We start from the raw sequence: 24853 nt of genomic DNA on the forward strand, positions 1-24853 counted from the left end.
TCTGGCATCCTGTGTGAAATAAGAACCTTTTCAAACTCCCAGTCCTATCATTGACTTTTGTCTGAGACTCAGACCAATTTACAATTCTAGGGAGAAAGGCGCTTTTATTTTTTTTCAACACTTTACTCAGCTGTCTCCTGCACAAGCACCAAGGCAGCTCGGGGAGTAACTGGGAGAGAATGCAGCTTTGAAACAGTGGTAGTCATTCTTTTCCATCTTTGCCAGCTTCTGAAGCATCCCAGTACAAACAGGTGATCTCAACAGTCAGCAGGAACACAGAAAGCAATCTATGCGATGAACCTCAATATTAGAAAAATGGTACAGGATCACAAGAGCGACAACAGGATCGAGAGCCAAGTTTAATGAGGTTACTTGGACACCATTTATGTGAGCGATCCAGGTACGAAATACACAGCTTTCAAGTCTAAGCCAAGTGGACAGACAGTTCTTCCTTGGAAGGAAGGACAATGCCACCCAAGCTACTCTTCCGCACCTCCTACCAGTTAGACCTGGCAAAGATCTAGGCCAGGGAATTTCCTCAGAGCTGCTCCCACTCTGGCGGAAGTGCAACGGGAACTCAGTTTGCACGGGAAATAGGGTTTCCGGATAAGTTACGGCAGCAGAGTGCGATCAACTCTGAGAAAATTTCCGACCCTAAAGCAGGAGAGAAAAGCCAACCATAAAAAAGTGAGGAATGGCCCAATCCTTTGTCTTTTCAGAAAGCTATGGGATGAGAAACTCCCTCGCACACAGACAAATCATTGCTTTGCTGCCCCATGGAACAGGAACATTTTTCAGTGTGACCTACTAAAGCAAAAGCTCCAGAGGGTGCCTCATCTCGGAGATTTTATAAAGTTTGCTCCATTTGGTGAAACGACCATGCTTGGAAGCGCACAATGCTTCCTGTTGAGGTAGCTTACCAGATAGTTTCTTTCCAGGCTAGAAGAGATACTTCCTTAACTTTACATCAGATCACCAGTGCGTCCCAACGTCTCACTGACCCTGTTCCCTTTTTTATATAGTAGTTGTATGGTATTATCCTTCTAGGCAAGGACTCACTAAGCATGAATAATGATAGGGAACTGATCTCCAATTGTGACATTATCTTCTTTCCAATGGGTTCAATTGCTTCAAGTCCTCCTGTTTCTAAGGTGGTGGTGGGGGTGCTTCCTCATCCAGTTGAAGTATCCATACGATGTGACAATATGGAAAGCAGATGAATAACCAACCCCTGCAGAACACTAGCCTGATTCTCCAGGGATAGAATCTCTATTGGAATGTATTTGGATTCATGTGACGCAACTCACTGTGAAAGCAATGAGGCAGAGTCTACTCATTCACTTTAGGGCTCACGGATTATAGGCCCGTCACTCATTAATTAAATTCCAAATTACAGTAAATTATCTTTTATATATTACATTAAAGAATTCAAAAGAGCTTATATTATTTAACAATTTCTGCACTTGAGGAAATAGACTATGACAGATTACAAAACTTAATAGTTACATCATTACAGATGCTGTCATTTCAATCTGATACAAATTTACTTTGCAAGCAGGCAATCATGAAAGAATCAGTGGTAATCAGCAGTTCAAGACTGGCATTGAAGAGATCAATTACGAGACTGCATTAAATGCCCTTTGACTGTTAAACAAACAGAAAGCATTGGTACCTGTTGGTGTACTGTAGGAAACTGCAGCGTCTCCTCCCAGATCAGCAGGTGGGAAGCTTCCCTTCAGGAAAACAGACACTGTTACACTTCTCGATGTCCCAGGTTCTGTGAAAGTATGCAACACCATCATTACTTTCTTTCCTTTGTACGCTGCATAAAACCCAATTATTTTCCTCTCTAAAAATGCACTCAGAGAATATATAAAATGGCAGTCATTAAAAACTGCATCCCTCCTAATCTGGATTTTGAATACTTGCGAGAACAAACTTGAGAGAGGGAGCGAGTAAAACATGGTTTAATTTAACGTTCTTGTGGAATGCCAACACTTCAGAAATTTCAAGCCTGCCCTCGATATTCTCAGGTTTTCTGCCGTAGGTGTTCTGTGTCCCTGACGATCAGAAGTTTACATTCATTGCCCACTATCTAATCATATGAAAGCATGATCCAGGGATGTGACAATGGAACCGCCTTATTGTACAAAGTGGTCACTGTGAATTTGCACACGCGCTTCCCCAGTCTTCCAACAAATGCTTCACAAATTGGTATGAGGGAAAACTACAGTTTGCATTACAGAAATAGACCTTTATTAAAAATACAGACATTGTAGAATTTACTATAACTGAATCTGTTGGTTTAAAGTTAAGTATTAACAAAAATAAACTCCAGCCCAATATTGTGAAGACAGCAGCACTTGATATATTTATTTCCAGTACTTTCCATAATACACAAACATCACAGAGAACCAAATCACGAGCTTCCAATATAAGCTGCTTCCAGAATGGGTGCAATTCAGGACTGATCCACTCAGTTCAGCAAATGCACTTACCTATGGCAGCAAAGTGAAGTTGGTCTTGTGTTACTGCCAGTGGGGACTGCACACATACAGATAGTTTCACATCCTGGACAGTAAGTCGGCTCCAAATTGTGACCTAGTTTTAAAAAATAAGAAGAACTGCTGCAATCTTTTCAGATAATTTTGACTATTTGCTATAGAAGGGATAATTAAAAAAAAATTCATTCATGGGATGTGGGCGTCGCTGGCAACGCCAGCATTTATTGCCCATCCTTAATTTCCCTCGAGGTGTTGGCGGTGAGCTGCCATTTCAGAGGGCACTTGAGAGTCAACCACATTGCTGTGGGTCTGGAGCCACATATAGGCCAGACCAGGTAAGGAAGGCAGATTACCTGCCCTAAAGGACGTTAGTGAACTAGATGGGTTTTTACAACAATCCGGTAGTTTCATGGTCACCATTACTAGCTTTATTTAAATTTGATTTAGAACATAAGAACATAAGAAATAGGAGCAGGAGTAGGCCAATCGGCCCCTCGAGCCTGCTCCGCCATTCAATAAGATCATGGCTGATCTGATCCTAACCGCCAATCCACTATCACAGAACCATCTCCTGAATCTAACAGAATTAGACACACGAAATAGGAGCAGGATCAGGCTACACGTCCCCTGGGCCCGCTCCGCTACCCACGGGGCCATGACCGATCCGAACCTAGACTCATGTCCAAATTCTTGCCCGCTCCCCGTAACCCTTAATTCCCTTTACTTCTAGGAAGCTGTCTATTTCTGTTTTAAATTTATGTAATGATGTAGCTTCTACAGCTTTATTTAATTAACTGAATTTAAATTCCCCAGCTGCCGTGGTGGGATTTGAACTCATACCTCGATCATTAGTCCAGGCCTCTGGATTACTAGTCCAGTGACATAACCACTATGCTACTGTACCCCGGATAATGTCCATTTATCACCCACATGACATTTCTATACGTTGCAAAGGGCACATACCAAGATCAGAGTTCAGCTTGTTTTGGCCCGAATGGATAAATTTACACCATGAAAACATAATCAAACCAGGGCCTGAGGGAACAGTTGGGAGGAAGCTTGATATGTGGAAATGCCTCAACAAGTACATGAGGGAGAAAGAAATAGAAGGGTATGTTGATGAAGTAAAGTGTGAGGAGGCTCGGTTGGAGCATAAACACCGGCACAGACCTGTTGGACCAAATGGCCTGTTTCTGTGCTGTAAATTCTATGTAATCTGAAGAATGAAGAACGTCCTACATTGGGTAATCAGTCTCCCTTTCTTCATTTGTACCATCCTCTAACTGACCAAGTACCACTGCAGGAGGGAAAGGGAGGCCCATGTGAGAACAGACTTTCCAAAAGGAGAATCAGTACAGCATCTCGTCAAGAGACGATGAGTAAACTGCAAACCCCAATCTCCATTATGGTAATGGTGTCTATCCCAAGATAAACCAATTGGACCAGCATTTTAAAGTGGACTAGATACTGCTCACGGTTCTGTGTTAATCAGCCCTCATTGAAGACTCCTGACCACGAGCACTTCTGTCACGTAGAGAAATTCTGTCACAAGAGTCAGCAAGGGAGCAGGTGGTCACAAGGGGGTCTCAAGAGGACAGATATGCTGCCAGAGGAGGAAAGACAAGTCCAGAGGGGTTGTGGTTTTCAAGTTGTGCAGCTGGATCAATGGAAAGACACTACCTGAAACACTTGGAGACTAATGAAAGGCATCAGGGAGCATCCTGTACTAGAAACTGTATCACAGAAAATTGAATCTAAAAAGCTTTCCCTGATATAGGCTGTCGAAAGGCACGCATCCTTGAGATCCAACGCAGGCAGCCCATTTTAAAGTGCCTGAACAGCATGAGGAAGAGTAATCATGTCAAATTCCTCTTCAGTGAGGAATTTGTTTGGGGGTTTAAAATCCAGGAGATTGTTGAGACCACAAAATAGTGCGAGTAAAATCCGCTTCTCTCCTGTACGGCAAGAAACTCCTCCCTCACGCTAAAGATAGCAACTTGCACAGTTCATAGAAGGTTATATAAACTATCACTTGTTACGGTAATGGTATTCCAGGTTAACCTAATTACAGTGGGAGAAGGGGAAAGTTCTAATTTGAGAAAAGAAAAGCTCCACTTGAAATGTTTGATCCTTGTTCAAAATCGTGTCCATGCAATACTCGGCCAAACCCTGGAAACCGTAGCAAGTGATGTTGAAAGGTGCAGTTAATGAAAGTAAACCCGAAATTAGAGCAGAATCGAACTGGAAAAAGGAGCAGTCAGTTAAAGAATGATCAGTAGCTGCCGCAGAACTAATGATCCTGCTCAAAAGTTGTGCAAAGCACTTCCATTGGTCTCAATAAACTCCACTTCTACACAATAAAACCAGGTTGTCAGTCCTCAACAAGACCATAACCAGAGTAACAACACACGACTTGCTAATGCATGAGCCAGAATTCTGTTTATGTTGAATTTGTTTTATTATATGAAGCTTCCTCGCTTTAGGGTGGGAGAATTCTCAGACTTGCCCGCTAGCAGCTGTACATTTTCTCCAACTTTCCGCACTCCCAGCAACTTGCCTCTGGCTGCACCCTATAAGCATAGCACTTGAAATAAAAGTCTGTGTTCGCATGCCCACCACCGTTCCCCACTTTAGTGCCACATTTCATGTCCCCTGCCAGGGGTCCCACATCTGTGGCCACAGTCATAGATTGTTGGTAAAAAAAAGGAGGGCGGAGGAGTGAGTGAGTGAGTGAGTGAGTGAGGCCGACGTAGCAGAGCCTGGTCTCCAATTGTCGGATCCCCTTGCCATTGGACCAAGGCCTTGCTCTGTCAAGCCCGTGTGGTAGCTGGGGTGCAACGGCCACCCCACGTTAAAAGAATTCACGCACAGGCATCTTCCACCCTTTAAAATGAAGTTCGGGACCTGGAACGTCAGGACCCTCATGGACAACCCCAATAGCGACAGAGACTGTAGGTCGTCCCGCATTGGACTCATCAGTCCCCTGAGAACTCATTTTTAGTGTGGAAGCAAGTCATCCTCAGTTCCGAGGGACTGCCTAAGAAGATATAAACTATCCTTCCACCAGCCTGAAGCTAGGAGACTTTGTGATGGGAAAGTTCTGAGTAAGCATGGTGATAACTTTGCACTGGCCACTGCAAAAAGGTTCAGTGACCCACCCCACCCCCCTCCCCCTCCCCTCCCACTCCCAACCATTTGAAATCCTGGGAGCAAACCTTGCCAGGTATGGACAGTCACAGCTGCTGATGCTACAGTTGGAGGTGAACACAGAGGGCTCAATTAAGCAAATTGAACCTAGCATATTTGGCCTCCTCTGCCTATCAACGGGAACTGTTTTTGTAGATTCCCACACCCGTACCCCACCCCCCGCAATCCCTCAGCTGCACCTCGAGAGGAAGGGAGGAGGCAATAGTGAACAAAACTTGCCGAAGCTGTCAACTTTGGAGAGACGCCATTCCCACAACAGTGGCCTCCAGAACAGCCATATTCAGGTTCTGAGTTACATGGGAGTTGAATACATCTCTGGGGAAGATGAAGCCAATGCTCCTTAGAGTCAAAACACTCTATTTAGAGTTTTCTCCAATGGGACTTCAACGCCAGAGCAGAGCATTTTTTTTCTTAACTACCAAAGCTAGCTTATCCAAGTCTCTAGTAGTAGAGATAAACCGTACTACAGATGCTGGAATACACTCAGACAAATCGATGGCCATAACCCCTGATTGGAACGAGACTCAGGTTGGACCTCCAACTCCGGAATTCCACTTCGCTGAGTGAATGCACTCTCAATACTCTTGGGATGAACTTCGATGGGCTAAGTGACATTTTCTTATCCCTCACTTGTCTTATTTCTGATGCTACATTAGTTCTCCAAGTGAAATTGATAGTTGTATCCCACTACGAGAATGAAAACACTTGTACAATACCTTCAGTGAGGTAGAAGGAACAGCCACATCTACGTCATTGTCAGCTGTTTGCTGTAAAACAGGGAAATGGCTTTCATTATTAAGTGTTAATTATTTTAAACGCCCGAAACCTCTCGGTATCAGCAACCAGTGCTTTAAATGAGCAATAACAGCAAACTCACTGTAAAGCGCCAATCATTCCATCCATTTAATATTTCTATGGTCTTCCAGCAAAGCACCCCTCAAATTAAAGGCTGGATCAGCATTACCTGATTTTACAAACTCTTGGTGCATTACATGGCAGACCCTCATCCCACTTCCTGGGTTGCTTGTTAAACGATAAGCTGTCACTGTGATATTACATCTTTTCCACTACAAACAAAAGTCCTTTATATGACTATAAATTTCAAAGCCAGACTCAGACATTTTTTTTTTAACTAATTTTTTTTTATATTACTCTCAAGATATGGCCATTGAATGTGGAATTAGATAGGTAGGATATATTTACTCTCTTATCAAGTAGTAAAGACTTTCAGTCTTTCTTCTCTGGCTACTGAACTATTTCCATTGTTTATCACAGAAACCCAAGCACAAAGCACTTTATGTTGTCCATGGGAAATTGCAGTTTGACCATTCAGTTACTAACTCGGTTTTTCATTTTCTCCCCCTCAGATTACACGGCCAGTTGGTTTCCAAAATGTAAAAAAAATGCCCTAAATAGTTATTTGGCCTCACATACAGAAATTGCATCCAGGTTGGGGGAGACGGTAACAGTCACTTTCAAATCATCATCGTTTTCAGCCTTAGGCAAAATATCTGAAAGAAAATGGGACAATATTGCAATAGAAACTATGTAATTATCTTCCTAAATACATTACATCCTTTAGTAATATTGCCAGATTTGAAATACAAACTAATCTTCTGTCATCAAGGGTACATCAAAGGCCCAATGAATTCACTCAGTCATAACATCAAATTCAAATATATTCCTTTTACAGTTAATGTAGAGACCAGAAGATAACACTGGGCCAAAAACTGGGGGATTGGGATGGTCATTGTTGTCTAAAGGCTGTTGGAAGAATTATGTACCTGAAGCCATCTACAGAAAATTACTCCACAAATGCGGTTTTATAATACTCTTATACTGGGCAAAAAGGCATGAACATAAATTTTTTTAACTTAATTAATTGGGATATTTCAAGCCATAATTTAATAAATGCTAAGTTCCAGAATTGTGAGGGGATGTAGAAGTTGCAGCCACTTTCCAAAAATCATTCTTTCTGTTGTTTCGATGAGCTGTCTCAAGATTGATTATTTCTTGTTCTGTTTTGCTGCCTCCTCGTCTCCCCCCCCCCCCCCCCACCTCACTTCAATGTCCCCTCAGCCACCATTCCTGGCTCCTGTGGGAATGTTGAACATTTCCTACCGATGGGTAAATCAGCAACAGTATCGTGTTTAGTGTTATCAGCTGCTTTTCTTGGATGTAGGCTGAGCTTTCACAGCATTGTGTTGATGGCCATTAATCAGGTTACTTTCCTCTACATCCAGCTATACTTGTCTGTCTGAACTTGGGTAAGCTTCCTAATTCCCCAGTACTTCAATTCAGGACGACTAAATAAGGAACTCTTTCAATGCCAGTGAATTATAATCACGTACAAATATTGTTCTGCAGTAATGATACTATTGGAATCTTCTTATGGAGGTATCACAATTTGAGGACAATAGTTTTTGGGTTAAGACAAGAGTATATTATGAATAACATGAGTGGAAGATTAGGGGAAGGGGAAATTGAGCGGTGTAGTAGGATATGTACTGCCTTTACATCAGGCTGATGGGATGAACATCTCTTTGTGGGCGCACATCGCACGCAATTTCACTCAGCAAGGCTGCAGGATGACTGGTGTGAGAAATGGGATAATATCACCACAGGGGGTGCTCTTTGAGGACAGCGCACAGTGTTGGCTGTCAAAATGTCAAGTATTCCAATTCCTAGCAAACTAACATCTCTCACCTCGGTAACCATTAAAATTCATAACCAGAAAGTTATAATGTGGATGGAACAGTGAGCAAAAGGCTCTAAAATGGGATTTTGATGAAACAAAAGTGAAGTCAACACACTACTGTATCCATGTACTCGAATGGAAACTTGTGTTTCTTATATGACTGAACATTAGTAAGGTTGCATTTCTTTAGGGTCAAAGGGACATAAGTTGAGACTGATGCAAATTAGATAAAAAGCAAATGCAAGAAATGCAAAGCGTGCCCGTCAGCATCTGAAAGAGAAAGACAGGTTCATGCTTTGGACGAGACCCTTCAGCAGAATTAGCACGGTCAAGAGGAGAGCTCCTTTCATTTGGCTGAACAAAGGAAAGATTTCCCCCCCACAATTTCACATAGCAAAGAGGTCTATTGTCTCATATCACTTCTTCTGTTTTCCACAAGCACTCTACTGATCGCCGTGTTGCTTCTCCTATGTGTGCACACGTGCAATTCCTTGCCCCTTCCCCTTTTTAAATGTTACTCATCTGTAATATCCTTCAGCTCCGATGAAGGTTCCATACCTGAAACATTAACTTATCTGTTCTCGTCACAGATGCTGCCTAACCTGCTGAGTGTTTCCAGCATTCTCTGATTCTGTTTCCAATTTCCAGCACCTGCAGTTTCTTTGTTTTTTGGTTAAAGATGCAACTAATTTCAAAGTCTGTAAAAATATCATTCTGTTGCTGTGTCCTTCCATTTTATGTCTACAGAAAGTGGATTTACATTTTAAATTTCCAATCCTAGGTTTTTATCTGCTGCGTTAAAATGTGGGGTAAACCTGGGGCAAAGCAATTTTTAAATAGTTATCTATTATCCGTGGATACCATAATCAATGAGTGTTAATGCTGTGTAGAATATGAAACTTTCGGAACAATATGTGTTTAGCAGATTACAGATCACACACGTTAAGCAAAAGGAACATTTTCAGACTGAGGGGGTCTAGTCACTGTTGATAAATTGTGCACCTTGTGTTTTTGTAGCTTCCTTGATGACCTTGTGAAGCTCTTTCATTTCGGTGTCCATTTCATCATAATTTAGTTCCCTGGACTCCACTTTTGGAGCCTGGAAGAAGGAAGGATCTGTGCCCAAGTATGAACACTGCAGGTGCCCACCGTCACTTAAAGTCACCACTACTCCCTTCAAATCCCTGCACAGGAAAGAGATTAAAACATTTACACGTTTAATACTGCCTTATACAGAAAACACAGCTGACTTGTTATAAAAAAAAATAATTCTGTTTGTTCCCACTATTCTACAGTTGTCGGTATCACGGCACTGATGCTCAAAACGGAAACAGACACGTGCAAGGGACAACAGTGTAAATGCTGAATTAGTTTGAAGTATAAATTTCTTGGCTGCCATAAATAATTCTAAAATACTGCGAGCTGTGCTTCTGTATCTTCAAGAACCAGGACCTGGACACTGAGGAGTAGAACGTTTTTTTCTTAAAAAAAAAAAATCATTAAATTGTTTTAACTTTGAGCCTCAGACGGTGCCAAACTTTCCAACCCTGGGATCAGGACCCAGAATCGGGGAGTATGCAGATTCCCCGCTCAGTTTAATAATGGCCTGCCAGAGCCTGGTCCACCGATGGATCAGCCAAGCGGTTTCATTTCCAGCTGGGAGACACGATGGAATTTTGCACAGCGCTACGTTTTAAAAACAATCAGAGAAAAGATATTTTCATTTTGCAAAAGCAGATACTTTTTGAACCATCTTTGAGGTGATGGAGGGAGAGAGTAATTTGAACGAAATAATTCCCTACTTACAACTGTCTTCATCCAAAGTCCAAACGATGGCATTGGGCAAGAACCATAGTAACACTGTGTGCTGCAGCCCAGAACTTCACATGTACTACTCAACTCAATTTCTCTGCCCCCATTACTTCTGTTTTCTTCTCCTCCTCTCCTGAAGATGCCAACACCTTGCTGAGGTAGAGTTTCAGGAGCATTGCACACTCACCCGTGCCTTGCCCAAGTGGCCATTCTTCATGAGGCACAAGAAATATCAAAGAAACCTGCAGCAAGAACTGATTCAGTGGTCAAAAGAATGCTACAGGGATAATTTAGCAAGGCTCTGTTCCCAAGCAGAGCCTCGCTGGACAGAAGCACGAGTTGGTTCTCTGACCTCTGAAACTTCACTGGGGGCATATGTTATGAGCATTATCTCACCAAAAGATTTTTTACCACCAGGGCTTTAAAGAGGATTGATTGCTAGGGATCGCTCCTATCATCTCTATCCAAATCTGAGCAGTCAGAAATATGATTGAAATCTCACTGCTTATTGAAGTGTTGGTAAATGCCTACTGAAGCAGAGATGTGACAGATCTTTTAGGATTAAATCAATGCAGACTTGTGAAAGTTAAATCTTTCCAAGCAGGGGTCACCTCAGTGATAGCAACACCTATCATGTTGTCTTAAAGGTGGACTGAAAAAAGACCAAAGCAAAACCTCAACATCAGTTAGAGCCATTACATCATCTCAATCAGGGGAAGAAATGGATGTTGACTACTTTGCCATGATGCATTGTTAGCACAACAGAGTCAGTTGGCTAATCTTAGCCATTAGAGCACAATACGAGAGAGGGGAGGCAAATACCAGTAAGGGAATTCAAAGTCAATGGCAAACTCAAAGCACTGCTCCCTGGATGAATGAAATGCTAGCGATCAATGCAACCAGTGCCTTTGCACCAGTTCAGTCTCAGGACCTTGGAATCTCTGCACTACCGCCCCCACCCCCCCATTCTTCACCCATCCTCGCTCCTCCCAAGTCAGCCTTCACCCCCTACAAATAGCCATTGTTCATCTACCTCTGCCCAGCATTCAAACTCATTTCCTCACCCACCACATGCTCCTCAGACTCTCAACCTAACCGACAACCCAACTTCCCCTTTTTGCACCACTCCTGCTGGCATTGGCATCCTCTCCCCATCCTTTAGGAGGGTCCCCAGTCATTTCAAGTCTTCAGTCATCACATCCCTTCTTAAAAAAGTCACCCTCAGCCCCTCTATTTTTTCCTAACTGCCACAATATCTCCAATCTCTCCCTTCAAGGTCCTTAAGACACTGGCTCAGAATTTCCTCACCGCTGTTCCTGCTTACGCACACAATCAAGGTTTCTGCTACACTTCTAGCAAAGTTGCAGCGGCGAAGCAAGAGTAGCTCAGAGGAAATTCCCAGCCATTGTTACCCCCCAGCTACATGCTCACCACTTTCACCACGCCTTGTGTGAACCCCTCAAATGTGGTTTCCTTCCCACAGCACCAAGACCTCCCTGGTCAGTCACCAACAACATTTTTTTTAAATCACTGTGACCATGTCTCACTGATCACTCTTGTTCCCCTCAGCCTCTCTGGTGCTTTCAACACTGTTGACCAAGTGATTCTTCTCCACAGTGCCCACATTTATGCTGGCACCTATCTCTACCTGTCCGCCACTATCAACACCAAGGTTACATACAAACATATGGACAGGAAAAGACCATTTAGTCCACCAAACTTGGTTGTTGCTATAGTTTGCAATTGCCTGACTGAAAGTCCTGGATGAGCTCAATGTTTGCAAAACCAAAGGCATCCTTTTCAGCTTGCACCAAAATTGCCCTGTTTCTGGCCCTAACTCCATCAATGTTCCTCAGGTTAAATGTGGTGCTGCGGAACCTCAAGTGTCCTTTTTGACTCCGAGCTTTCATAGCCACATCTCCTCTACCATTAAGAATGTATCCATCTTGGAACAGTATCAGATCATGCCCTTACCATGGCTTAATCCTGGCTTGCTTCACCTCGAGGATTGTATTATCCAATACTCTCCTCTGCGCCGATACATCTTACTAACTTCAGCTAATTCAGAACTACATTGTGAGGATAAGTCAAGGACATAGGATCAATCCAGTGAAAGGCAAATTCAAGACTGATGTCACCAAGTTCATCCTCACAGAGAGTGATCAACACATGAAATGGACCTCTGGGTACAGTAGTGGAGGCGGAAACCCTAGAATCATTTAGAAACAATTGGACGATGCAGTGTGGGACCGTACGGTGAACTACAATGGGAAAAATAGAAACTTCCTCATCTCTATATTGTAATCTCATGAACCCCATGCCAGCAAACCATCACCCCACATTCTTGCCCAGCTTCACAGAAGCCTTATGGTGGAATCTGAATCTGAATTCACACAGCTCACTGCTGCGTGCATGTAATTCCTCAAACATTGTTCTGATCTTGAGGATAATCTTCCTGCCTTTAATTAATTCTTCCTGCATATAATTAATTGTCCAACGATGGCTAGAAAAGCCTATGACATGAACACAGAATCTGAAAGCTGCGACAACATTGGCAAAGTTTAAAACTTGAAGCAAATCAAAGCAACACACTTCCAGAGAGGAAGTGCAGATAAGAACTGCGATGGACATTTTTCCTGTCATTAGCTTTAATTAGATATACTGGGCCAAGCACAGCAGTTTTATGGCACTGGATTATGGGAGGGAGCAAGAGATATTTGCTAAATTACAGCATTCAAAAGTTTTAAAGAAAGCATAACCCTGTGATTACTCACAATGGTCGCTTGGGCTAATCCATTTATATGTGAAGGACAACTGAATAAAGAATAAAGATTATTTTGTATAATGCTCCTAAATTAGTCTCCAGTTTGCTGTACTTCCTTCGAATGATACTTCGTCATGGCAGTTACATTGAACCTAGAGATGCAATTTCCTTTAGCATGGATATGCAAATAAAGCAGTGAGAATGCTACAGTGGAGTGGCAGGCTTAAATTTTACAGCCAACAGTTTATCTTACAAATAATACACATTGTTAAATGCTTCTGGATTTCCATTAGCTATTTGAAACAATTGTAGGTTGTTTTGCAGAAGTTGTTAATGTCAACTCAGCATAATTGTTTTCTCAGCAACTTATTTTATTTATTCAGCTTTAGCTTAGAATTTTGCAAATTTGAAATACAATTATTTTTGCTCCGAATATTCTTTCAAATCAGCGAGCTTCTGTGAGTTCAGAAAACCAAAGCTACCTTACCTAGAAGGAGAAAAAAAACTGTTGCATCAAATTTCAGCTTATCATCACTCTCAGCTTAGGTCGGTGGCTAAAAGGGCTGCCTGCATTAAGAGCAGTGAAAGTGGAGATACAGTCTGATAAAAATAAAAGAAAGCCAACAGACTTCAAACAACTTCAGATCTCTTAGCCTAACCCCCTGCACTGTGATAAAAGAATTTTCTCGGTGTGTTGACATTGCCAAACATTTCTAAAGAAAGGTCATCTAGCATGGCATCAGTTTTACTGGGCACCCTTGTGACAAAAATAACTGCAGCTTACTCAACGCAACGTGAAGCTGTATCGATATACTACCTGGTGTTAAGCTATACCACTAGATCTTTAAAAGAAAGCACTAAATCCGATACTACAAGCAGCAACTGAATGATACAAGTACTGGAATGGCCTCTTCGACGTAGATCTGTTTGAGCAAAGGTTTGCTCAAGATGTGAAATAATGTACTTGTAGACTACTCGACAGAAATTGTAGAACATGGGACAGCTCATTTAAGCACTGTTGACAGATGGTCTCTTTAATGTGGGAGCAATATTGTAAGCAAAATAAGTCGAAAAGACTAAATTGATCCATGACAAACAACAATGCAAAGGAAACGGGCTAGTCAAGGTTCTTCTTTAACTTTAGTTGCTGCAGAACTCCTCTTAGACTCGCCTGATTATTGAGATGCACTAATAAACTAAATCAGCAGTGAAGTCTCTGTAATTGATGAAAAGCTGGTCCTACATTCATATTGCTAATCAAATAATCTTACCCAAAAGTTCAACTGTGCAATTTACAATTCCATATAAAACACAACAGTACGTACTGCTTTTTAGCCACTTACTGAATAAAACTGATCATACATAGGGACATAGAAATAAGGAGAAAATGGAAAGCATTACTGAGAAAATAGACCACTATGTAAATTGACCTGGAATTTGAAACTATTTCTGTGATTGGTCTGAATGAAAATTCAATGGTTATAATTTGTACCGTCACACCTGTGCCAACTCTCTGAAACAGTTATACCTTCTACTTACCAACTCACCAACCAGTTTTATCGTGTTTACCGCATTAAAACCTTCAAAATTTTGAACACTTCTATTAGCTCTCCTCTTAACCTTCTTGGTTATAATTTTAAAAAGCCTCACTTGCTCTGTTGTAACTAAAGTCTCTCATCTTTGCTATCATCTTAGTGAATCGCTTCTGCACCCTCTCCTTGGCTTTGACATCTTTCCTAATGTAAGGCACCTGAAACTGGGCAGTGAAAGTATTCATCCATCAAGGAAGAGGATCCATCATCAGGTTGTGTCCCATTTTCACCCCTTTGTAAACAACAACCACCTGTATTTATATAGCGCCTTTAATGTAGTAAAACATCCTAAGGCTTCTCACAAGAGCGTCCTCAAACAATATTTGACATCGAGCCATATAAGGAGATATTAGGGCAGATGGCCAAAAGCTTGGTCAAAGAGGTGGATTTTAAGGAGAGTCTTTAAAAGGAGGAGAGAGGGAGATAGAGATACAAAAGAGGTTTAAGGAGTGAATTCCAGAGCTTAGGGCTTAGACGGCTGAAGGCACTGCTGCCAAAGGTAGAGCAAAAGAAATCAGGGATGAGAGTAGAATTGACTAAAGTGGACTGGGAAAACAGATTAAAGTGTAAGACGGTACAAGAGCAGTGGTCTACATTCAAGGAGATTTTTCACATCTTTCAAGATAAACATATTCCAGTGAGGAAAAAGGGGAGTAAAAGAAAAGACAGCCATCCGTGGCTTAGTAAAGTAATAAAGGATAGTATCCGACTGAAAACAAGGGCATATAAAGTAGCCAAATCTAGTGGGAGGATAGAGGATTGGGAAGCATTTAAAAGCCAGCAAACAATAACTAAAAGATTAATTAAGAAAGGGAAGATAGATTATGAAAGTAAACTAGCAAAAAATATAAAAACAGATAGCAAGAGTTTCTACAGCTATATAAAAAGAAAAAGGGTGGCTAAAGTGAACATTGGTCCCTTAGAGGATGAGACCGGGAAACTAGTGGTGGGGAACATGGAGATGGCAAAGATGCTGAACAAATATTTTGTATCAGTCTTTACAGTAGAGGACACTAAAAATATCCCAACACTGGACAAACAGGGGACAATGGGGGGACAATGGGGGGGGGGGGGGGGGGAGGGAGGAGCTAAACATGATTAAAATCACTAAGGAGATGGTTCTCGGTAAAATAATGGGACTTAAGGCAGATAAATCCCCCGGACCTGATGGCCTACATCCTAGGGTCTTGAGAGAAGTGGCGGTAGGGATTGTGGATGCATTGGTGATTATTTTCCAAAACTCCCTGGACTCAGGAAAGGTCCCGGCAGATTGGAAAACTGCTAATGTAACACCCTTATTTAAGAAGGGAAGTAGACAAAAAGCTGGAAACTATAGACCAGTTAGCCTAACATCTGTGGTTGGCAAAATGTTGGAGTCCATTATTAAGGAAACAGTAACAGAGCATTTGGATAAACATAATTTAATAGGACAGAGTCAGCATGGTTTTATGAAGGGGAAGTCATGTTTGACAAATTTGCTCGAATTCTTTGAGGATGTAACATACAGGGTGGATAAAGGGGAGCCAGTGGATGTAGTGTATTTGGACTTCCAAAAGGCATTTGACAAGGTTCCACACAAAAGATTACTGATCAAGATAAAAAATCACGGGATTGGGGGTAATATACTGGCATAGGTAGAAGATTGGCTATCTAACAGAAAACAAAGAGTTGGGATAAATGGTACGTTCTCGGGCTTGCAATCAGTAACTAGTGGTGTTCCACAGGGGTCAGTGCTGGGACCCCAACTCTTTACAATCTATATTAACGATTTGGAGGAAGGGACCGAGTGCAACGTATCCAAGTTTGCCGACGATACAAAGATGGGGGGGAAAGCAGTGAGTGAGGAGGACATAAAAAACCTGCAAAAGGACAGACAGGCTAAGTGAGTGGGCAGATGAAATATAATATTGGAAAGTGTGAGGTTATGCATTTTGGCAGAAAAAATCAAAGAGCAAGTTATTATCTAAATGGAGAGAAACTGCAAAGTGCTACAGTACAAAGGGATCTGGGGGTCCTGGTGCATGAAACACAAAAAGTTAGTATGCAGGTGCAGCAGGTGATGAGGAAGGCCAATGGAATCTTGGCCTTTATTGCAAGGGGGATGGAGTATAAAAACAGGGAAGTCTTGCTGCAGTTATACAAGGTATTGGTGAGGCCACACCTGGAATACTGCATGCAGTTTTGGTTTCCATATTTAAGAAAATATATACTTGCTCTCGAGGCGGTTCAGAGAAGGTTCACTCGGTTGATTCCGGAGATGAGGGGGTTGACGTATGAGGAAAGGTTGAGTAGGTTGGGCCTCTACTCATTGGAATTCAGAAGAATGAGAGGCGATCTTATCGAAACATATAAGATTGTGAGGGGGCTTGATCGGGTGGATGCGGTGAGGATGTTTCCACTGATGGGTGAGACTAGAACTAGGGGGCATAATCTTAGAATAAGGGGCTGCCCTTTCAAAACTGAGAGGAGGAGACACTTCTTCACTCAGAGGGTAGTAAATCTATGGAATTTGCTACCCCAGAGAGCTGTGGAAGCTGCAACATTAAATAAATTTAAATCGGAGATAGACAGTTTCCTAGCAGATAAGGGAATTAGGGGTTACAGGGAGAGGGCAGGGAAGTGGACGCGAGTCTAGATTCGGATCAGCCATGATCCTATTGAATGGCGGAGCAGGCCCGAGGGGCCGTATGGCCTACTCCTGCTCCTACTTATGTTCTTATGTTCTTATGCGCAACAGGCCAGAATGGGAGGAGCGTAGAGATCTCGGAGGGTAGAATGGGAGGAGCGTAGAGATCTCGGAGGGTAGAATGGGAGGAGCGTAGAGATCTCGGAGGGTAGAATGGCCACTCAGCACCTTCTTGTGCAGCTCGAATCAGCAGAACCGCGCAGTGGGGTTTGAAACTGTTACTTCCCACACCATGAAGTTCTGTCATTTGTTCCAACACAAAACACTGATGTGCTGACAGTTCACAATCCTGTTGTTGAAGGTCAATTTTGAACTCCTATATTCAAATCTAGCTCTGGCTAATGGTGTCAAGTCTCTTCTCTCTGTTGGTTGCAAGATTCTTGTGTGAAGTGAGTTTGAACAGGTTGAATGCAGTTCCTAGAACACAAGTCTGCAACACAACACTCCCTCACACATCCATATTGCAAATTGGCACATAAGTAACATTCTGAGCCATAAACATGGCTGATGTGAGGAATGGAAGTGTGTATAATAGGGATTGGGCAATACACAGTCAAGGATGTTTCACCTATTCTCTTTGGGAGTATTTGATGTTGGATGCAGAAGTGGAAAATAATACATTTCCCTGGCACCAATATTACCACCTTAATGACTACAAACATGCACCGTTGGGATACAGTAGAGGAAGCTTTTATTTTACATATAACCATATTAGAAGTCTAGGAGTGCTTGCTGTTGACACAATTCCTTTACCCGCACTAATATCCCTCTATTTGATGAACATAAACATCATCAACAACTTAAGCAACAAATTCAAACCCTGGACCACCCCACATCAAACACGACCAAGCTGGATGACCAATTCTGTGGCAGGCCAAAAGTCTGGAAATAGTTACCTTCTTCATTTTCCTTATTGGTTTTGTATTACAAGTCAACTTTTGAGGTAAAATGGACTGTGTCAGTTTTTTGGCAGGGGAAACTATACAGAAAGCTGCCCACAGTCAGGAATCAGGGCAGCTTGACCAGCTGCCATATAGAAGAATGAATACAATCACATTTTCTAAATGTAAACTACTGCCATTCAAAGGGCGGAGCAGCCATGGGCCCCACCCCATACCTTCCAGAGAGTAGAAGCCCTAGGCATCTGCACATCCCCCAAAGTTGGAAGGTGCCCGGAGGCGGTGATAGGCACCTGTAATAAACAAAGATCCGCTAGCCCCATCACTGCAGAGCTCACCTTCCAAAAGAGGATCTGGCCCTAATGTCTCTGAGACTGGTGTTTTAACAAACTGTACTGCACCAGTGGGAACCATAAACCTAAGATGGTGTCAGTGCCACTGGAGGCCAATGACAGCAGGTCATGATAGGGCAGAGAAGGGCTCACCAACACCAGTTAATGGTGCCAAAGGATTCCTCTGCTTCCAAAACAATGCCTTTGTTTTTGCTTGGCCCCCAATAACAGAAGTGTGAAAAGGAAGAGGTGGTGGGAAAATGTGCCATAGCTAGAGTATATGTCTCAGTGCCAGGGAAGAATAAATGGGCTTGAGCAGAGTTAATGCAGCTGATCCCAAGCAGTGCCAGGCAGCAGCTAAGAATACTATAGTGTTGGCAAAAGTGATAAGTGCCAGCCCATTACGGATCTTGCTTACATATTTTTACACGTTGTTTGAAGACAATGTATCAGCAACAACTGAGAAAAGGCAGTTTATCAAAGAATTAGAAAAATCTGAAGCACTCGTAAAACTTGATGAAAAATTTGAACTTGTAAAGTTCAAAGAAACCAAAAACAAATTGACGGCAATGGCACATTAGAGACGTCAATACCAGTGAAATTTGATGGAGCAGCTTGCATTGGAGAATCAAACATTCACCCACTGCTGGAAAAATAAACCGATGCTCCAAAGTGAGGCGGGCTCTCTTATTCGGAGCAGGAGTGGGGATGGTCACGTGGGGCAGGAGGGAGGATGGTCACGTGGGGTGGGGGTGGTTTGTCTTCAACGTCACAAGACTAGAATGTGACCCAGTGCCTTGTGGGGGAAATACAATATGAAAAATATTGGCATTCTCAGAAGTTTAAATGAACAAGCGTCTTCCCTCTATGTACATGACTCATTGGCACTGTAAATATAGACTGGCTACTCAACAAGAAACTGAAGCAGGCCCTGTCTCTCTATTGATAGCTGCTGAAATTGTAAGTGGACAAATAGAGGACAAGAGCCTTGTGCCAGTGATGACAGTATTTGGAAGTCATTTTTACTGTGTGTGTGTGACAGGATGGGAACACAGAGTTAGAGAATGAGAGTCAACATCAATAATTCAAAAATTAATTAGCCTATTACTGCAAAATTTAGAGAGACAGCCCTTATTATTCTACTAGAAATTACTAACTATTGAAAGACTTCGATGAGATATTAGATAAAGGTGTACATGAATGTAAGTTGTTGTATTTACGCCTGCAGATTAGAATTACAAGATAAATTCCTCCAATAACACAAAACAGCAAGACCCTGCTTTATATCAATTCTGTTTAAATGTCCTTCATGTAGGGAAAGAAGCCTGGTATTTCTTTGTTTAACTTAATGAAAAATCATTCATAACACTTTTCATAAAGAACTGTGTACCATTCGGGGAATGCCATGCCTCGTCTCTTTTATAGACATGTATCCATTAGAGATGATCCCATTTTGATTCCAATACAGAATACACATTTGATTTTGGAAATTTTAGCCATTTTTGCCACTCTTTCATTACACACCCGTGATCAGCAGTACAATAAAATAAACCAGACAAAGTATCTGCACTATAATATCACACAAGCAACCGGGAAACAGATGAGACATTATTATGTGCAGACAAAGTATATCCTGCTGTACTGCAGTGACAGTGGTAGATTTTTAAACACAGGGGTACTCACTGGAAGTTGGCGACTTGTACAGACACAGGAACATGGGGAAGCTGTGCAACCCATTTCAGAGTAACATCTTGGTATATGAGTAGCTTGTTATTGTGGTTCCCAATGAGGGTGTTTATTGTTCCTTCCAACACTACAAGGTAAACAACGGAAGAAATAAATTACTGGTTTCCCCAACAAAATAAACACCATACACAATGTAGTATTTCACATCTACAGGCACATTTGTCTTTCCTGTTTTAACTCACTGGGGATCATAACAATTTACATAAGACTATATGGAGGTTACAATGTTTTAGTTTGTTAAAACAAAGCACTTCACAAAGTAAAGTTTGAACCGAATTCTCCATGTGCAGTGCCAGCAATGCCTGGTGCACATGCAAGTGACAAGGACTGGAGTTTATAGAAGTGTTTTTATTTGATAAAGCTGGAACGCTGATTGGAAAAAGCATCACGGGGTTTTCAAACCTTGGCACGTTCTGCAAATGTATCAGCAACTCCTGGAACTTGTTGATATATTTTCCCAATTTATGGTATACAGTTGATTGATCCTTCAGAAAATATTTGTCCTATCTGACTGGGACTGTTGACTCATTACCAATTATACAACGTATATATAAGCTCTGGTTTATACAAAACATTTGCACAATATAGTTTACAACTAGAAGACAAAAGATGGCAGAAAGTCAATTGGCCTAGTTCAAATCGAGTAAATCTACCAGATTCAAAATGAACTTCTCATTTACATTTGGATCATTTTCTAGCTGGGAATGTTGCTACCATTCCCATACAAAGACCCGGGAATACATCTGATCTTCATAACAAATAAAAACAACTTTTCTTGAAGTTCAATGGATTATAAATCAAACAGCTAAAATTATGTGAGCAAGTTCTAATACAATGTTTGTTTTGGTATGTACCTTCAAACAATAATGAATGGCATTCAGGTAGAATGTGAAAATAAAGAAACAATTAACTACGACTGTGCAGGAGATAAGACCAACCTGCAAATGCTACGGCAAGCACTTTAAAGACTAACTCTGCAAAAACAGTGCTTCAGCAACAAAGGAAATGTAACCAAAATGCCACGACCAGTCTTGCTGCTACCTCTCCACGATGTCAACACCTAATCTAGGCTGTCTCTTCAGGGTACGCGGCATGGCAGAGGTACCGCCTTGTGGACGAGACGTTAAATCGAAATCCTGTCTGCGTATGCCTACATTACAACAGCGACTACACTTAAAAAAATAATTCACTAGCTGTGAAGTGTTTTGGGATGTTCTGATGATGTGAAAGCTGTTACATAAATCCAAGTTCTTTCTACCATCTTTATTTTAATTCTGGGTTGTGCACGATGATGCCAGCTTATTTTTCCTCTGGCTAGCTATTCTTTGAATACATTTCTATTAATATAAGAATTTTTAAGAATAGGAAATGGCCATTCGGTCAAACAAACATGCCCCTTGTTCACAGTTCTCCCCTCCTACCCATCTTCCTGCCAGATCACCCAATTCCATTTCTTGCAAATGAATCCAACTGTCTCGAGAACCCATTTAATTTAACTTCCTGATCCTCACCTTGAAGTCACTCCACGGCCCCACACCATTTCTACTATCTCCTCTAGCCCAGTGTCCCACCCACCAAATCTCTGCTCCCCTGACTTTTGTACAAGCCCACCCCCACCACTGGTGGCTCAGATTTCAGCTGCCCAGATAGGACTTTCTGTAATTCCATCTAAAAAACTTTTCACCCCGTCTCCCCCTTTAAAAACTCTCTCAAAACCCATCTCTTCAACCAAGCTTTTAGTCACCTCTCCTAATCTCTTTGTTCCTGACTCGCTGTCTACCTATGAAGCAACTTGGGACATTAATGGTGCTATATACTTGCAAGTTGTTGTTGTACTGTCTGATTCAATGTCCCTCCCTGATAACTTATTACTTGGAGTCAAACAGTTCTTACTGACTTCTCATCTGACATACTAACTTGTGTTCCTGACATAGTAAACAATTTTCCTGGGGAAATGTTGTCAATTCCCTAAGTAATTTTGATGCAGGAAGGATGTTCCCGATGGTTGGGGAGTCCAGAACCAGGGGTCACAGTCTAAGGATAAGGGGTATGCCATTTCGGACTGAGAAGAGGAGGAATTTCTTCACCCAGAGAGTGGTGAACCTGTGGAATTCTCTACCACAGAAGGCAGTTGAGGCCAATTCATTAAATATATTCAAGAAGGAGTTAGATATATTTCTTAAGGCTAAAGGGATCAAGGGATATGGGGAGAAGGCAGGGACAGGGTACTGAGTTTGGATGATCAGCCATGATCTCACTGAATGGCGGAGCAGGCTCGAGGGGCCGAATGGCCTACTCCTGCTCCTATCTTCTATGTTTCTGTTTCTATGAAAACGTCAATGAGATCACCTCAATGTCCAATTTTCCCCACGAAGAAGCCCACCTTCTTTAATCTTTCCTCACAACTTCAATTTCGGATGCCCATAATCATCTGCTGCACTCATTTTCCTGCCCTCTCGAGGGCAATAGTATTCTTCCTACGAATAGGTGATCCAAACTGGACACAGTATTCCAAATGGGAACTGAGCAATGCCTCTTGCAGAAACACTATTACCTCTTTTGATTTGTACTCTATCGCTGTTAAGGCAGCTCAGTACCTAAACTGCCTCTTTAAAAGCTATAGCCAAGCACGGTGCTGATGGCTTCACACATTTATTCTCTAGCACCCAGATGGTTTTGCTGATCAGCACCCTCTCCCACTGTTTCATTTGACACCTTCTCCTACTGTTAGATAGACGGGAGCAAGGCACTGTGTGTGTAAAAGTCTGCGTCTTCAGGTGCCATAGTTGCATATGCAAAATATGTGACTTATCTGCACCAGATTGTGTCAGATGTCATGTTTATCAAACAACAAATCACAACTGAATGGGTTGGGGAACTTCCAATCACCAAGTAGCAGGAGATATCGAAAACTGCCACTCAAGAAGCGGCTGTAACAGCTAGGGTAGGAGAAGGGGGGCCAATAAAACCATTCAAAATGTTATTTTGGGAATGTGTCTCCCATCTTGTTTTTCAAGCAGTTAACCATACACATGCCACACATTTAGAAGATAATGAGAAAAGCTACAATTTGCAAAAAATTACTTGAAATTAACCATTAAATTGTTCAGCTGCTGTTGGAAATACACACTGAGCTTTGCTCTGAGGCACAACCCCCATCAGAAACCTTGGAGCTTGAGGGTGGCTTCAAGGTCACCCTCAAGTGGGGCAGTTCTGCATTCGATTCTACAGGAAATTTACTATTTAAAAAAAAAGTTCCATCCCCACCCAACCAGAGTCCATTGTGTTGCTTTCAGGCCTGGCCTATAGCGTTTCCCAGCCCAGTACTGACCTATTGGCCTGAGTGCTGACCAATCGGCCCGAGTGTTTCCCAGCCTGCCTGCTCGTTTGCCAATCTGAATCCTTTCCAGCCCACTTGCCCGACTTGTCCAAGTCCAAACTTGCTTGCACTAGTACTTTAGCAAAATACTGCGGATGCTGGAAATCCGAAATAACAACAGAAAACGCTGGAAAAACTCAGCAGGCCAGGCAACATCCGTGGAGAGAGAAACAGAGTCAACGTTTCAGGTCGAAACCCTTCGTCAGAACTGAGAAAAAAAGAAACAGATTAAAAGGCCAGTTTGGGGGCTGGGAAATGGGGGAGGGGATGAAAGAACAAAGGGGAAGGTCTGGGAGGTGAAGAGACATTAAGAGATATTCAAGACGAGACAAGGTGGTAATAGGACAGGTAAAGAGACAAAAGATGGCTCTAGATGGCAGAATTCTGCCAGCGCATTTCACACTTCATCTAGAGCCATCTTTTGTCTCTTTACCTGTCCTATTACCGTCTCGTCTTGAATGTCTCTTCACCTCCCAGACCTTCCCCTTTGTTCTTTCAGCCCCTCCCCCATTTCCCAGCCCCCAAACTGGCCTTTTAATCTGTTTCTTTTTTTCCTCAGTTCTGAAGAAGGGTTTCGGCCTGAAACGTTGACTCTATTTCTCTCTCCACGGGTGTTGCCTGCCCTACTGAGTTTTTCCAGCGTTTTCTGTTGATATTTTGCACTAGTACTTCAGACAGTGATCGTACAATGAGGTCCCGTGCACTGAGTCACCAGATACACAACTCCCAATAAGTGTTGCCTGAGTTTTTTCTGCTAATGCCTTGGTTTCTCTTGACTGGCTGTAGGCTATGTCAATCCTGGGAAGCCACATTCTTCATTTAGGCATCTGAATGCAACAGAAAGATATCACCCTTCTGAGTCTAATGAACACCACCTCCTGGAGTGAGGGCAGGAGGCACGTAGATCAGAAACTTCTTTCCCAATCCTTTTAGCAGAAATTGCACTCCTGCCCCACACCACAGCACTTCTACCCTTGGGATAAAGTGACCTCAAACTCACCATAGGAAATACAAGGAAGATACACTAGTTTCTTTAAAGGATAAATGTTGAATACAGTGTCTGTCATCATTCAAGAAATTATTAAAATTACTCAACTGGGTTAATCTTGCAATTCAATACATACATCATACCTAGTGCATCAACAAAGCTATGATTATTCTCCCTAGCTCACCCCCATGGCTGCTGAAATCCTGTTTGGCACAGTTGTCAGTTTTGGAGCCGGTATTGTTTAAA

The 24853-nt window shown here is 42.2% G+C and overlaps 1 protein-coding gene across 9 annotated transcripts in view; it reads right to left on the reverse strand.

Moving 5' to 3' along the window:
- bbs9 (Bardet-Biedl syndrome 9) overlaps positions 1 to 24853 on the reverse strand; it is a 479777-nt gene that overhangs the window by 388035 nt on the left and 66889 nt on the right. For all 9 annotated transcript variants that reach the window (XR_015079111.1, XR_015079110.1, XM_085993738.1 and 6 more), the window contains exons 10-15: positions 20178 to 20307; positions 9412 to 9593; positions 7146 to 7222; positions 6428 to 6478; positions 2499 to 2601; positions 1673 to 1777 (exon numbers count right to left, since the gene is read on the reverse strand). Coding sequence is in view for 7 of the 9 variants with exons in the window: in XM_085993738.1 (XP_085849864.1) it covers positions 1673 to 1777; positions 2499 to 2601; positions 6428 to 6478; positions 7146 to 7222; positions 9412 to 9593; positions 20178 to 20307 (648 nt within the window). In the remaining 2 variants the exon portion in view is untranslated. The remainder of the gene's footprint in view (positions 1 to 1672; positions 1778 to 2498; positions 2602 to 6427; positions 6479 to 7145; positions 7223 to 9411; positions 9594 to 20177; positions 20308 to 24853) is intronic.

Source organism: Somniosus microcephalus, chromosome 7 (genome assembly GCF_052327205.1).
Source record: "Somniosus microcephalus isolate GS21.2 chromosome 7, FLI_Smic_1.0, whole genome shotgun sequence".
NCBI lineage: Eukaryota > Metazoa > Chordata > Chondrichthyes > Squaliformes > Somniosidae > Somniosus > Somniosus microcephalus.